Genomic DNA, 12863 nt, shown 5'->3' with positions numbered 1-12863 from the left:
TAAGCAAACTAAGGCCCGGGGGCCGGATCTGGTCCAATTGCCTTCTAAATCCAGCCCTTCAGACGGTCTGGGAATCAGCGTGTTTTTACATGAGTAGAATGGGTCCTTTTATTTAAAATGCATCACCTATGTGGGGCATAGGAATTCGTTCATTCCCCTCCCCCCCCCAATATAGTCCAGCCCCCCACAAGGTCTGAGGGACAGTGGACCAGCCCCCTGCTGAAAAAGTTTGCTGACCCCTGAGCTAGACCATGGACCAGCTTAGATTCAACCACCACCACCTGTCCCAATGAGATCACATGGAAACCCCTGTATTTTTAGAACATTTGTTGTTGGGTTGTTGTTGTTTTTAAAAAAATTCATAATAAAGAGACAGCTATGTTATCAACATGTATTAAAAACAATTGAATTTCTTTTATCGAAACTAGGGAATTTGTGCCTTTGGTGTGGATTCTCAATATCAGGAGCCATTTCCATTACAGCTACTCAGTTTATGAGGCTGGTCAAACATGTGGATGACCCTAAGGAATTATACATGTGCAATGATTGCATATGGGTTGAAACGCCAGCTGGTGGGTGAGGTATGGATGGGTCGGTGGAATGAGATGACCTCTCTGTCCTCTGTGTAAATGATGTCCCTGTGCCACAATAGATTGGGGCTTCACTTGTGAAACCCTCTTGAACCTGAGCTGTTTTGAGAGTCCGCACGCGTTTGCATACTCTGGGTTGCATTTGAGCTAAAGCAACATGTGTCCATGGTTATGGCAGGTCCTTTGTATTGTTATTGTACAGTGGTGCCCCGCAAGACGAATGCCTCGCAAGACGGAAAACCCGCAAGACGAAAGGGTTTTCCGTTTGCAGAGGCGCTTCGCAAGACGAATTTCCCTATGGGCTTGCTTCGCAAGACGAAAATTGACGGAAAATTTTGAATTTTTTTTCCGCTCCAAAACCCCTTTTTCTGAAGCGCTAAGCTGCTAAAAGCATTTTAGCAGCAAAACCGCTAATCCCTTAAGCCTTAAAAAGCTGTTTTTAGCCCTTAAACTGTCAATAGCGCTAATAGCGCTAATCCGCCAATGGGCTTGCTTCTCAAGATGAAAAAACCGCAAGACGAAAAGACTCGCGGAACGGATTCTTTTCGTCTTGCGAGGCACCACTGTATTTGTATTGTATTGTTACAGATATGAGGTAACAGAGTCTATTCCTGAATAGGAGAAATTAATAAATGGTAGGATTTCGATTATTTGGGATATGAAGGGAAAATACAAGTTGTGGAGGAATTCCTGGGCTAGCCTATGCAGAACAACATGGCCAAGCTAGGGCCTTTAAGAAACAATGCAGGGCCATTGGCAAGGCAAGAGAACAGTCCTGCTCTTCTGCCCTGAGGTGTGAACAGAGACTGGGGATTCGGAAGGTTGCCAGGGTAACTGGGCATGATGTCACAGGAAGAGTCTGGAGCCTTTGGCACAATAGCTGAAAAAAAGGCCAGAATGATCTTGGGCTGGCTGGCTGGCTGAAGGCAAGTAGAGAGAAGTGCCCTGGAATTAGCTGCTGTACTACTGTGGGGAACAAGCCCCTCTTGAAATGGCCATGCTGTAAGATTTTGGGTGGATCTAGACACAGGAAAACCCCCCGCTATAAATAAGTCAAAAATTAGATTATTATAACAAAAGGGGGGAAATCTCTATGGAAAACTGTGTTTTAAAATTTCCTGTTCTCTGGCGCCATCTGGTGTTACATAGTTATAGCGCATTCAAATCGCTGTTTCTTTACTAATGTAGCTGAGTTCCGGGACTCCACGCAGATTAAAAGTATATATATGTGAAGAAACCATATATCTTAAGGCTATGACAGCCTCTGCTGTGTCTTGCATCTCAAACAACCACGGACCCTGGAACCTCCCTGGAATCTTGCCATGGCTTGGCAGAGATTGGGAGTGGCGCCCAACTTTTGCAACAGTATTAATAAAAGTCTGTGAGTTCTCATGACTGTGTATCAATGCATCACATGCTTGCACAAGCGTTCTTGTGCAGCTGAGACACTGTACCTCCACATCCACACAATAGCATCTCCACACACAGGAAAAGTCTGAATCCCACTACATGCATGCTTGTGTACTCACACGAAAATATATGCCTGGGCAATGGTAATGTGTGTTACTAAGAGTGTCAGTTGTCAGGCTTCCTACCCTAATGTAGGTTTGTCTGCCAGTGAATCCCCGCATGTGTTACAAAGGGTTCCAGTGCATGTTATTGGGTGCACACACCCTATTTAGACAAGAGAACTGGCCAGGCCAGTTGAACCTAGCTGAAGTTTAGCATGGTCAGTGAGCAGGAGATGATTGGAAGTGGAAAACAAGCTTATTTGCAGTTTTCTCAGTAGGAAGCCCCCTTAGAAATGCTGTAATTTCTAGGAAGACAGTTTGAAATCCATTGCACTGTGGTGGGGAACCTATTATTAACACACACCCAGCTCCCATCAGCCCCACCCAGGATGGCCAGAAATGTTGGGAACTGGTGTCCTAACAGCAACTGGACCAAAGGTTACCCACCCCTGGACTAGAAGAACACACATGATTCAAGATGTGGCACACATGTTTATTCTCACACACATTTACTCACAAGTAGTGGCTCACAGGTATTCATGGACCATGTGGCTGCCATCATCTGGCCATGATGTTTGCCGTCAGAGGCAGTCTTGCTTCTGGACTTGCCATGTGAATCTTGTTGGCCTCTGTGCCAACCAAATGTTGGACTAGATGGGCGCTTTGTTCTGATCCAATAACGTCTTCTTTTGTCGTTGTTCTCTTTCTCAAAGCCTATGTATGCATACATATTCAAATTCAGACTGTCCTGTAAGTCGTATACAGTGACACACAACTGCATGACCTGTTCATACCTGTGTATGTGACAGAAAACCCATGTTAACTCCTTCCTCTTCTCTCTTTCCCCCTCTGTCTGACAGTTCAAAAGAATGCTCAACCGTGAACTAACCCACCTCTCTGAAATGAGCCGCTCTGGAAACCAGGTCTCTGAATATATTTCCAACACCTTCTTAGGTGAGTGCAAAGGTGCCTTTTGACTGTTGAGGCCCTGAAAGGGGAAAAAACCAACAATAATAATAATAATATATTAATGCCTAGTATAATTTTCTTTTGCAGCACAGGATAAGCAAGTAATAATAATAACTAGCATCAACTTTCCTCATTGTTCATACATCACCATTACACAATTTGGCTCTCAGGATTATTAGAGTTCTTTAAACTGTTTAAAAAGTGTGTGTATGACATGGGGGGGGATAGTTCTGAGATATAAACATATATTGTCTGGCCTGTATGGAAAAATAATTAATTTAAATCTAAAATCCCATGGCAAACATTAAAGTTGTTCATTTCTTTAAGGTTTCTGATAAAAGAGGAATTGAATCTGAAATGGAAAGTTCAGAGCTTTGCCATAAAGCCTGTAGGATTTTTAATCTCTCCAGTCCATTGTCATAGGCTCTGATTAAAATGTATTTAGGTCTGTCTGCATAGCTTAGCTGTAATCTAAAAATGGCTCTCATATTACCTGTTGGAGTCTAACAATGAACCAACCCAAAATTTGTCAGGCATCTCTTCAGGGATATCTCTTAATATTACGTTATTTTCCTTAGAGTTGAGCTCAAATGCAGAGATGAAGTTTTATGAATGCAGTGGACCCTCCGGATATGAACTTAATTCGTTCTGGGGGTCCATCTGTACCCCAAAAAGTCCACATCTAGAGGCAGCACTTCTGCGCGAAGTGTGCAGAGTGCTTCTGCACATGCGTGTGCGACGAAACCCAGAAGTATACACTTCCGGGTTTGCCACATTCGCAACCCAAAAGTTACATTACCCGAAGCTAACGTAACCCAAGGGTCCACTGTCTGTTCACATACATAACCCCCCAAGCACCCCCCTTTTGATGATCGGTGAGGCATTGAATGGGTGGGGAGTGGGATGAAGATACTTCTAGTTCCATTTTCACATAGTTCCCCAAGACTACCGTGAGAATGTGGCTGGAATTGCATATTCAAGCACACACACACAGTTGAAAGTAATGTAAAGGGGCCAGAGGACATCCACATTCAAATTTGCCTCCAAGAGACTTACTACTATGCTGTCCAGAGTTACAGTTCAACAGCTGAGAGCCAGTGTGGCGTAGTGGTTGGAGCGTTAAGAGTGTCAGACTAGGACCTGGGAGAGCAGGGTTCTATCCCCACGCAGGCATGAAGTCCGCCGGGTGACCTTGGGCCATCCCTTAGCCTAACCTACCTCACAGGATAGTTGTGAGAATGAAATGGGGAGGAGGAGAACCATGTTCACCCCACCTTGAGAAAAGTACTGCTGGAAATTGCAGGATCTCCAAAAGACCCCCCCCCCTCACCTTAAATATGTGAGAGTGAAACTTTGGCGCACCTCTTTTTCCCCTCCCTATTCAATATCACTTCCATCCCATTTGTGTTTGTTTCTTTTGCATTATCTTGTTTAAACGTTTTGCTTCAGTGTTGTTTTTTTGTTTCACGGTTAGGTGTGGCTGAGCTTTCCTAGTAAGCTTAGCGTTCTGTAGGCAGTGCATAACCCCACCTTACGCCAAGGTTACATGTCCATTTCCACTTACAGATTATTTGTCCTACACAGTGAAGTTCAGCTGTTGGACAACTCTGGGTGCAAGAGCTGGAACCAGCACCCTTGAGGACTGTGCCTCCTCTTTGACAATGGGCTCTACTGCCTCCTGTCCAAGGATCCAGATTCCTGCATTTGAGGGCTGGGCCATGTGAGGCTGGACAAGCTAATGCTGCGCTCTTTCCACTTGCAGATTAACAGTGGAAGTTTAGATATTTCCACTCAGAAGTAAGGCCCTTTGGGTTCAGTGGGACTTAACTCACTGGCAAGCGAGTGTAGGATTGGAGCCTAAACCATTTACTCTGATTAAAGCACCCTGAAATCCATGGATAAGGAGCATAGGGTTGGACTGTGAGGCATTTCAGACACTTCAGGCACACATATGATGATTTGCAAACACTTCCCCTCCAGACACCGTCATGGACACAAATCCATGCTGCGCACCTCACATTCTGTGGTGTGTACACTGTTGACATATGAAAAACAGCGTCTAGACAACGCATTCAAGCATATGTGGTCATTCGGGCACTTGCTGAGTTGGAGATTCCTCCCTGTATCTCTCTTCGACAGACCCACACTCTCCCCTGAGCCAGAAAAAGGCAGTCGGTAGCTGAGGACATTCAAGGCAAACTCCCGGGTGCCTCCATTAACTGAGTTCCCAAGAAGCCAGGCCTCCATTGACGTCAGCAGATGCAAATACCCAGCCTTAAGCAAATGTTGATGCAAACGGGCCCTTCAATGGGAGCCTTGTGAGGGAGCCGGAACTTAGGCTGAGGGCTGAGGCCAACGGCAAGTTGTGCTGGGGCCAGAATTCACACTCGCTCTTCCTCCACATAAGCAACTGCGGCATGTCCTGCCCAGGTCAGGTGGTGGGGCAGTAAAGGCTGCTGAGGTGCAAAAGGTGAGTGAGATCAAAGAAAGAGAGATCAAATCTGGGCTATTGGTATTTAGCTGGTTGGCCCAGAGCCCAGACTATTTTTGCTGGCATAGAGCTGCTGCAAGGAGAATCACTGAATCAAAGAGTTGGAAGGGACACCAAGGATCATCTAGCTCAACCCCATACAGTGCAGGAATCTCAGCTAAAGTATTTGTGACAGATCGCCATCCAGCTCTGCTTAAAAGCCTTAAAGGAAGCAGTGCCCACCACCCCTCGAGGGAGTTCGTTCCACTGCTGAACAGCTCTTACCGTCAGAAGGTTCTTCCTGATGTTTAGTCGGAATCTCCTTTCTTGCAACTTGAAGCCATTGGTTCGAGTCCTACCCTACAGAGCAGGAGAAAACCCTGGGTGGTTTCTGATATTGGCAGAGGAAGTTGCATCTAGCAGGACAGAATAGGACTGCATCTGGGAACCGCTGGGATATTTGGATCCCATGTTTGGCTGTGTGGAAACAGGCGTGGGATTACGTTGTAGGAAATAGCCAGGACTTCTGAGTTCTTCCTGGCTCAGAGTTGGGAGAGGGATCTACTACAGTGGTACCTCCGGATGCGAACGGGATCCATTCCGGAGCCCCATTCACATCCTGAAGCGAATGCAACTCACATCTCCGTGTGCACGGGTCGTTATTTGCTGCGTCTGCGCATGCACGTGACGTCTTTTTTGTGACGTCATTTTGAACGTCTGCGCATGCGCGAGTGGCGAAACCCGGAAGTAACATGTTCCGTTACTTCTGGGTCGCCGCGGAGCTTAACCTGAAAACGCTCAACCTGAAGCATATTTAACCCGAGGTATGACTGAAGTTGGGGTGAGGAAAAGAGAGGAACCTCTTCTGTTCCCATCTCTGCCTGTGCCTCTTTGTGAGTCTGCTTTCTCTGAGCTGATTGTACCATTCAGGCAAAATAGGCCTGCAAGTCAAGGAGCACTCACCATACTGGAGGCAACCCGTGGAGTCTTTTATGTCCATCTCACAAGCAAATCCCAGGATGCTCTTGGTCACCCAGGAAGCTGTCCTGTTGTGGAAGATGGGGTTGAATCTGGCCTCTTGCCCTGTCTGCATAAAAGATGGCTCCATTAGCAAATCGGCTATGGGAAGTTCTGGGCCACTATCTCTCTTTCCGCGAGAGATATCCTCACATTCTGCCAGTCTTGGTAAAAAGCCACTTCTGATTTTGTGCTTGTGATCTCATAAGCTGAGCTTGAGGGGGTCTGGGAGCTCTTCATCTTTTGGAAGTGTTTGGGATGAAGAAGGGCCCTGGAGAGCATCGGAGGTGGCTCCACAAAGGGTTCTGCTTTGCCCTGGCGAGAAAGCCCCACTGCCTGCTGGTTGGCTGGGTGCTCTGAGGCGTCACAATCCTGCTTCTTAGCAACCGACTCTAGAATGCAGCGATGGCTTGTGCACTGCTTGGCCCAGGGCCTCTTTCCCCCCTCCCCACTCGACCATGAGGCCCCCCTGCCGCTGCTTCTCCCGCAGGTATAATTGGGGCATAGCTCTGCCCTGCCATGATGTGACCCGCTCTCACTTCCCCCTCACCCTGCGCCCGCCCCACTTCCTGCCCCCGCTGGGCTCACCCACGGCTCGCCACCTACCCCTGGGCAGGCTGTCCCCACCACCACCTCTCTTCTCCCAGTGGGTGCCCCCCACCCGTGACTTCTTGCCCCTGGAGACGGTCCTTGAAGAAGGTGGGGGAACGAGGCCCTGCACTCCTGAGGGTGAGTCTCTCCACAAAACTGCCCCACAGCCTTCTTAGAGGCCTACAGCCCCCGAATCACTACATCCTTGCCCCCGTCCCTTGAAGCTCCAGTGTGCACATTTCCTGAAAAGATCAGTGGAGCCCTCTAGTCCTGGCTGAATGCAATTGCATGATACCTCGTCCACAGGTAATAGATTTCAAGGAATGGATGGAATTGGGAGGTTGGGGGCGGGTTGGATGAGGGGTTACTGCCTTGCGGCCTAGGACCCACGTACCTACGGGACCGCCTCTCCTGGTATGCCCTGCGGAGGACCTTAAGGTCCACAAATGATAACATTTTTGGAGGTCCAAGGTCGCAGGGTGGTTAGATTGGTCTCAACTAGGGCCAGGGCCTTTTAAGTACTTGCCCCGACTTGGTGGAACGTTCTGTCCCAAGAGACCAGGGCCCTGCCGGACTTGACATCTTTCCGCAGGGCCTGCAAGACAGAGCTGTTCCTCCTGGCCTTTGGTTTGGACTCAGTCTGACTCTTATGTTTCCCTCCCCTTATGGTCTTGATTTATTGGCTACTTTTAAAATGAGGCTGCATTTTAAATTGCATTTTAACCTGTATTTTAAATTGGTGGGGGAGCATTTGGAGAATTGAATCAATGTGTGGTGACACATTTTTGTATGGGTGAGGCTAGAGTGGAGAGTTGTGCTGCTTATCTTTCACTAATTTAGTCATTTTTGACAAGTGGGCATGCAGTGGCGCCGTCCCTTTCGCAACCCTCCCTGCCCACTGCAACTCCTCTCCAATCTGTCCTGGGTTCCATTGCCTTGAGCAGAGCAGGTGGCAGGATGAGGTCAGATCTTCCAAACCTGTTCCTCCCTGCTCATTACACCCTCAATCTAACCACGGCCTCCGGCTGCCCCAAACCACCTTTCTGTGAAGTTTGTCAGGAACCTGCATTCGTGGTGGGAAATAGATGCTTCCTGAAGCCAGCTCCTGGGTTTGCATTTCACCCTACATTTTCTTGGGAGCCTGAAGTCTATGGTCAGTTTGAGAGTACAGGAGGCTAGGTCAGGTTTGGAAAAGCAGGCCAGCTTCTGACCCTTGCCCTGCCTATTGCAGGAGGTGTAGAAGAGCATTGGAAATACATTGCCCTCCCCTTTCTCCCCAATCCCTGAGGTGCCTTCTGGAGCGAGGGGACATCAGCATTACCTGTTTATTGCATTCTTCCCTTCCTCACATGGAGCCCAGGGGGCTTATCAGATTCCACAAAGTACAGTATTAAAAACAAAGTTAAAACCATAATCTACAACACAGTATAGTAATCAATGCCATATAGCAACTAGTGATGCAGCTGTATCAGTAGGGTCACTCCCATGATGGACGGAAGCTCTGCATAAATAAATAGCTGTTGCCTGTATTAAAATAGTGTGGTGGACCACCAGATCCATACAGGGAGAGACTCCCATAGGCAGGGTGCCACCACTGAGAAAGCCCTGCTCTGTCGTGGCCTACGGATCTTACAACACTGGTTGGTTGGTAAGGGGGAAGGCGTTCCTTCAAGCACTTGAGTTCTAACCTATTCAGGGTTTTATGCTTGAACCACAATGTTCTCCTTAAGGATTTGCTTGAACCACAATGTTCTCCTTAAGTTCAGCATTTTACTATTCATAATGGCAGCAGCACTCTCATAAAAACAGTTTCCATGCTGCTTCCCACATTGATACTATCCAGTAGGTGCCTTCAGCAATCAGACCAAAGCATGCACACTTTTATTGCAGCACCACTGGTTACACTTCTCGCGAGTTGCTTATGCTTTTCCTGAGCACAACTCAAAGCCCTGAAAAAAACTGCTAAATCGGTATGACCACAGTGGGGCAGGACTAACTGTGTGCACCACAATGGCTTCAAAGTACAAGAAAGGAAATTCCAATTAAAACTCAGGAAGATCTTTCTGGCAGTAAGAGCTGTTCAGCAGTGGAAGGGTCTCCCTCGGAAGGTGATGTACTCTCCTTCCGTGGAGGTTTTTAAGTATCTGTCATGGACACTTCAGTTGAGAATCCTGCACTGCAAGCAGTTGGACTAGAATAAATGATTGCCAGGGTTCCTTCCAACTCTACAATTCTATGGTTCTGTAACTGAAGGCTCTACAATACCTCCTCCCAGGTCCCTTGAGAAATTATTGCCCATGTACAGTCTTTAACCCAGCATCCATAGACCACCCATCCTTTCTTGAACTATCCTGGCTTCTGTGCAGGGCACTGAAGAATGGGACTACTGGCCTTTTTGCCTCCAGCAGCTCAGGCTGGAATATGTGAGCTAGCGATGAATCTCTGCCTGATGTAGGCACTGTTGTTGTTTTGGAGAGATGGAGCAGAACTGCGCCCACGTCATGTAACCCCTTGGTGCACGTTTGCCCAGAGAGATTCTTGCGCAGGTCAAACAGTGGCACCTTCAGTCTTTCGCCCTTGTCCTCTTTCTCTCTCTCAGATGCAGTCTTTTTTCATCCTCAGACAAGCAGAACGATGTGGAGATTCCATCCCCAACACAGAAAGAGCGGGAGAAGAAGAAGAAGCAGCAACCCATGTGCCAGATCAGCGGAGTCAAGAAACTCATGCACAGTTCCAGCCTGACCAATTCCAGTATTCCCCGCTTTGGGGTCAAAACTGACCAGGAAGAGCCGCTCAGTAAGGTGAGATTTGTGGCATCGGCTGGTGTGGAAAGTCAAAGGGTATATCTAGCTTTGATAGGGATTCTGGGTCACAGATCACAGACTCTGGCAGGACTTTCTTTGAATCCAGTTTTGCTCTGTTCTGGTTCCAGAACCAACAGTACTAGGGCTGCCATATTTCAAACAGTGAAAATCCAGAGCTTCGTTTTTGGCAAAGTTGTTGAGCGTTTTTTGGCAAATTAGCAAAGAAGAAGTTATTGAACTGTTTTTAAGGGAAATCGCCAAAAACAACACTGCCGACATGGGTTGCCATGTGTCCACATTTTCCTGGACATTTTTGGTGATTTCCACCTGGGCGCTGCTTCCGGCTGCAGTATGCCAGATATGTCCGGGAAATTCCAGGCATATGCCAACAGTACTTTCTTGCCTTTTGGTAGTATAAAGAAGACATGGGAGCTCTCTCCATTGACCCAGAATAAAACTAATTGCTTTGTCTTTGAGCCAATATTTCTCCATCACCTGCATGCCTACTGTACGTAGTTAATTTGTTAATGGATGTGACATTCAAACTACCCCCCTTGATAATCTACCGCCCCGTTTTTGAGTGCTCCATTCCCTCCCCCCCCCCAAACAGCCAGTTTAGTGGCAGCTAGACAATAGATGGTCACGGCAGAACAGGTGCAGGAAGTGAGAGGTTGCAATATGCCTGGACAAGAGTGTATGCCTGTATTCTTCCTTGCCTCTCCAGCACTGTCCTGCGTCTTACTCCCAGGCTCAATGGGCTAGAGCAGAGGTCAGCAACCTAAGACCCATGGGCCACAAGCAGCCCACGGAGGTTGTTTAACCGGCCCCCAAACCGCCCCCAAACCGAGCTGCCCGCTAGGCGAGTCCCGCACACGGCACTAAACCAGCACAGCGCAGGGACTTGCTTCCGTGGCACTGGAAACCACGTCTGCGCAGACGCTGGAAATCGATTCTGTGCAGATGCTGGAAAACATGGGCGCACGTGCATTCCGGCCCACAGAGGGATCTCCACTGGAGTGAACCAGCCCAGGGAAGGTAAACCTTGCCGATCCCTGGGCTAGAGGCAGAAAGGACAAGGGTCATCAGAGCATGCAGATCTGCATGTGCAGCACTTTCTATCGAGGCCTCGTGTTTCCTCATACTTTGGGCTTGACTTGTGGCACACTTGACCAGAGAGGTTTACCACCACTGAGTTTGCACATTCCTAGCCAGTTGGTGTCGGCTGGGACTTGCTTTCTATTTCATCAGCCCAAGACGACGCAGCTCTTTACCTTTATAAATGATGTAAAGGACCTGCTCGGAAGTAACATTCTTGGCTTAATCAGCCATAATTCATAAAGCCAGTTACATGCATTTCACTCGCCGCTTCCCATTCATGTGCTGGTTTCCTGCTTTCAATCTCGGTCTCTTCAACCTCAGTTGCCTGCTACGTCCAAAACCGGGAGGTGTGGTCTGTTTTTGATGTAATGAGTAACGGTGGTTTTAAATGACCTGGGTTGAACTGCTGAAGCTGCAGCAAGAGGAAAGGGCACAAGGCGGAAGCAGGCAGCCTCAGCGCATGGAAGCCGGGAATGTCATTTCCAGACTCAGTCAATACCTCTTGCCAGGAATTCACAATCTTAGGACAGTTCCACCAAATATGTCCTTAACTTACACTAGGATGGCCACCTCATTGTGTGGCGGTGTGCACCCAGTGCTTAGGCACGTCTCATGGACTAATTCAAGTTTATTATTTTGTCTTGGCTGGAGGCCATAACAGTATAGTCAGAAGCAGTAAGTACGTATATAAGTGTAGTCATAAACCTTCAAAGGGATAGGCAGTGTGGTTGGACTCACAGCTGCTGCAGAAGCCAGCATAGCCAAAGATCAGGGATGATAGGAGTTGCAGTCTCACAAAATATGGAGAGCACCCCAGAAAACACTCTTTATGCACTTAAAAAATTAAAACAGGGTTGTACAAATTACAATCTACCTCATGGTATCAGAATACTCTTAGTGCTATCTCAATACTGCAAAGGCAACAGAAGCCACTGTTTCTGAAATTACCGTGCCTATATTTCAGGGGCACCATCAGGGGGCAGTGAGGTCTGCCAATATTTTCAAGGAGGGGGCTGCCCCCCAAATTCCACAGCGATCTTCAAAAGGACACACCAGGGCAAAGTGTCTTCACCCTGGTGTGTCACTTTCATGAACGTAAGGTGACTGGCTGGGGGGGGGGGGCTGGCGGAGAAGTCAGCCTGGCCAGGTCACACACACCATTCTTGGGGGCAACTCAGCGCATCTGCTATATTTGCAAATAAGTGTTCGCTTTTTGGAAGGGTGGTGTTAAACCAGTAGCCACACCCTATGAGTAACCAAGACAAAAAGTTGGATTTGGCATCTTTAAAAGTCAAGCTCCAGAGTGTGCAGCTCAACAACACCCTTAACACAAATACAGTGCTGTTGGCCGAAGGAAGTGGTCCAATAATGTCCTTTTATAGCAGCAGGGAATATTTGCTGAAATGTAAAAAGAGGAAATGTTTCTCTTGGTACAGGTGGTTCTCAGACTCTGGTCCGTGAGCTTCATCCAAGTGGTCTGCAGCATGTCTGCGCTAAATATTCATCTTGATTTAAAATTATATTTTTATTACTTCTATTATTTTATATTGTATTTTATTGTATTACAATATGAATTTTATAGGATTCAGATTTTCATACGATAAAGTACAATGTAAGAAATAAAAGAAGCGATTAAAATGGAACTTAAAATCATTCGGCATCTAGCTCAAGTGCCTTGCAATTACTGCAACAGGCAGAAAAATGATCAGTGGGTCAGCTAAGGCCCTCAGCAACATTCAAGTGGTCCACACAGCAGGGAGGGATTTGCAAACCACTGCCTTAGCAAGCAGAAAATTCCTGTTTAAGTAGTTTG

At 47.4% G+C, this 12863-nt stretch overlaps 1 protein-coding gene and 1 long non-coding RNA gene across 8 annotated transcripts in view; one reads left to right on the top strand and one right to left on the bottom strand.

The window, feature by feature from the left end:
• Positions 1–12863, top strand: part of PDE4A (phosphodiesterase 4A) — a 367050-nt gene that overhangs the window by 337168 nt on the left and 17019 nt on the right. For all 7 annotated transcript variants that reach the window (XM_083419843.1, XM_083419841.1, XM_083419842.1 and 4 more), the window contains 2 exons: positions 2962–3055; positions 9771–9949. In XM_083419843.1, coding sequence (XP_083275969.1) covers positions 2962–3055; positions 9771–9949 — 273 coding nt within the window. The remainder of the gene's footprint in view (positions 1–2961; positions 3056–9770; positions 9950–12863) is intronic.
• On the bottom strand, positions 2574–6936 carry LOC310667900. The gene is made up of 3 exons (XR_014506379.1): positions 6504–6936; positions 2995–3089; positions 2574–2895 (listed from the first exon to the last, which is right to left on the bottom strand). It is a non-coding gene; the product is annotated as an uncharacterized lncRNA (long non-coding RNA).

This window comes from Podarcis tiliguerta, assembly GCF_965153285.1.
Source record: "Podarcis tiliguerta genome assembly, chromosome: 17".
Lineage (NCBI taxonomy): Eukaryota > Metazoa > Chordata > Lepidosauria > Squamata > Lacertidae > Podarcis > Podarcis tiliguerta.
The sequence above is the reverse complement of the archived record's forward strand: the minus strand, read 5'-3'. Positions and strand labels throughout refer to the sequence as shown.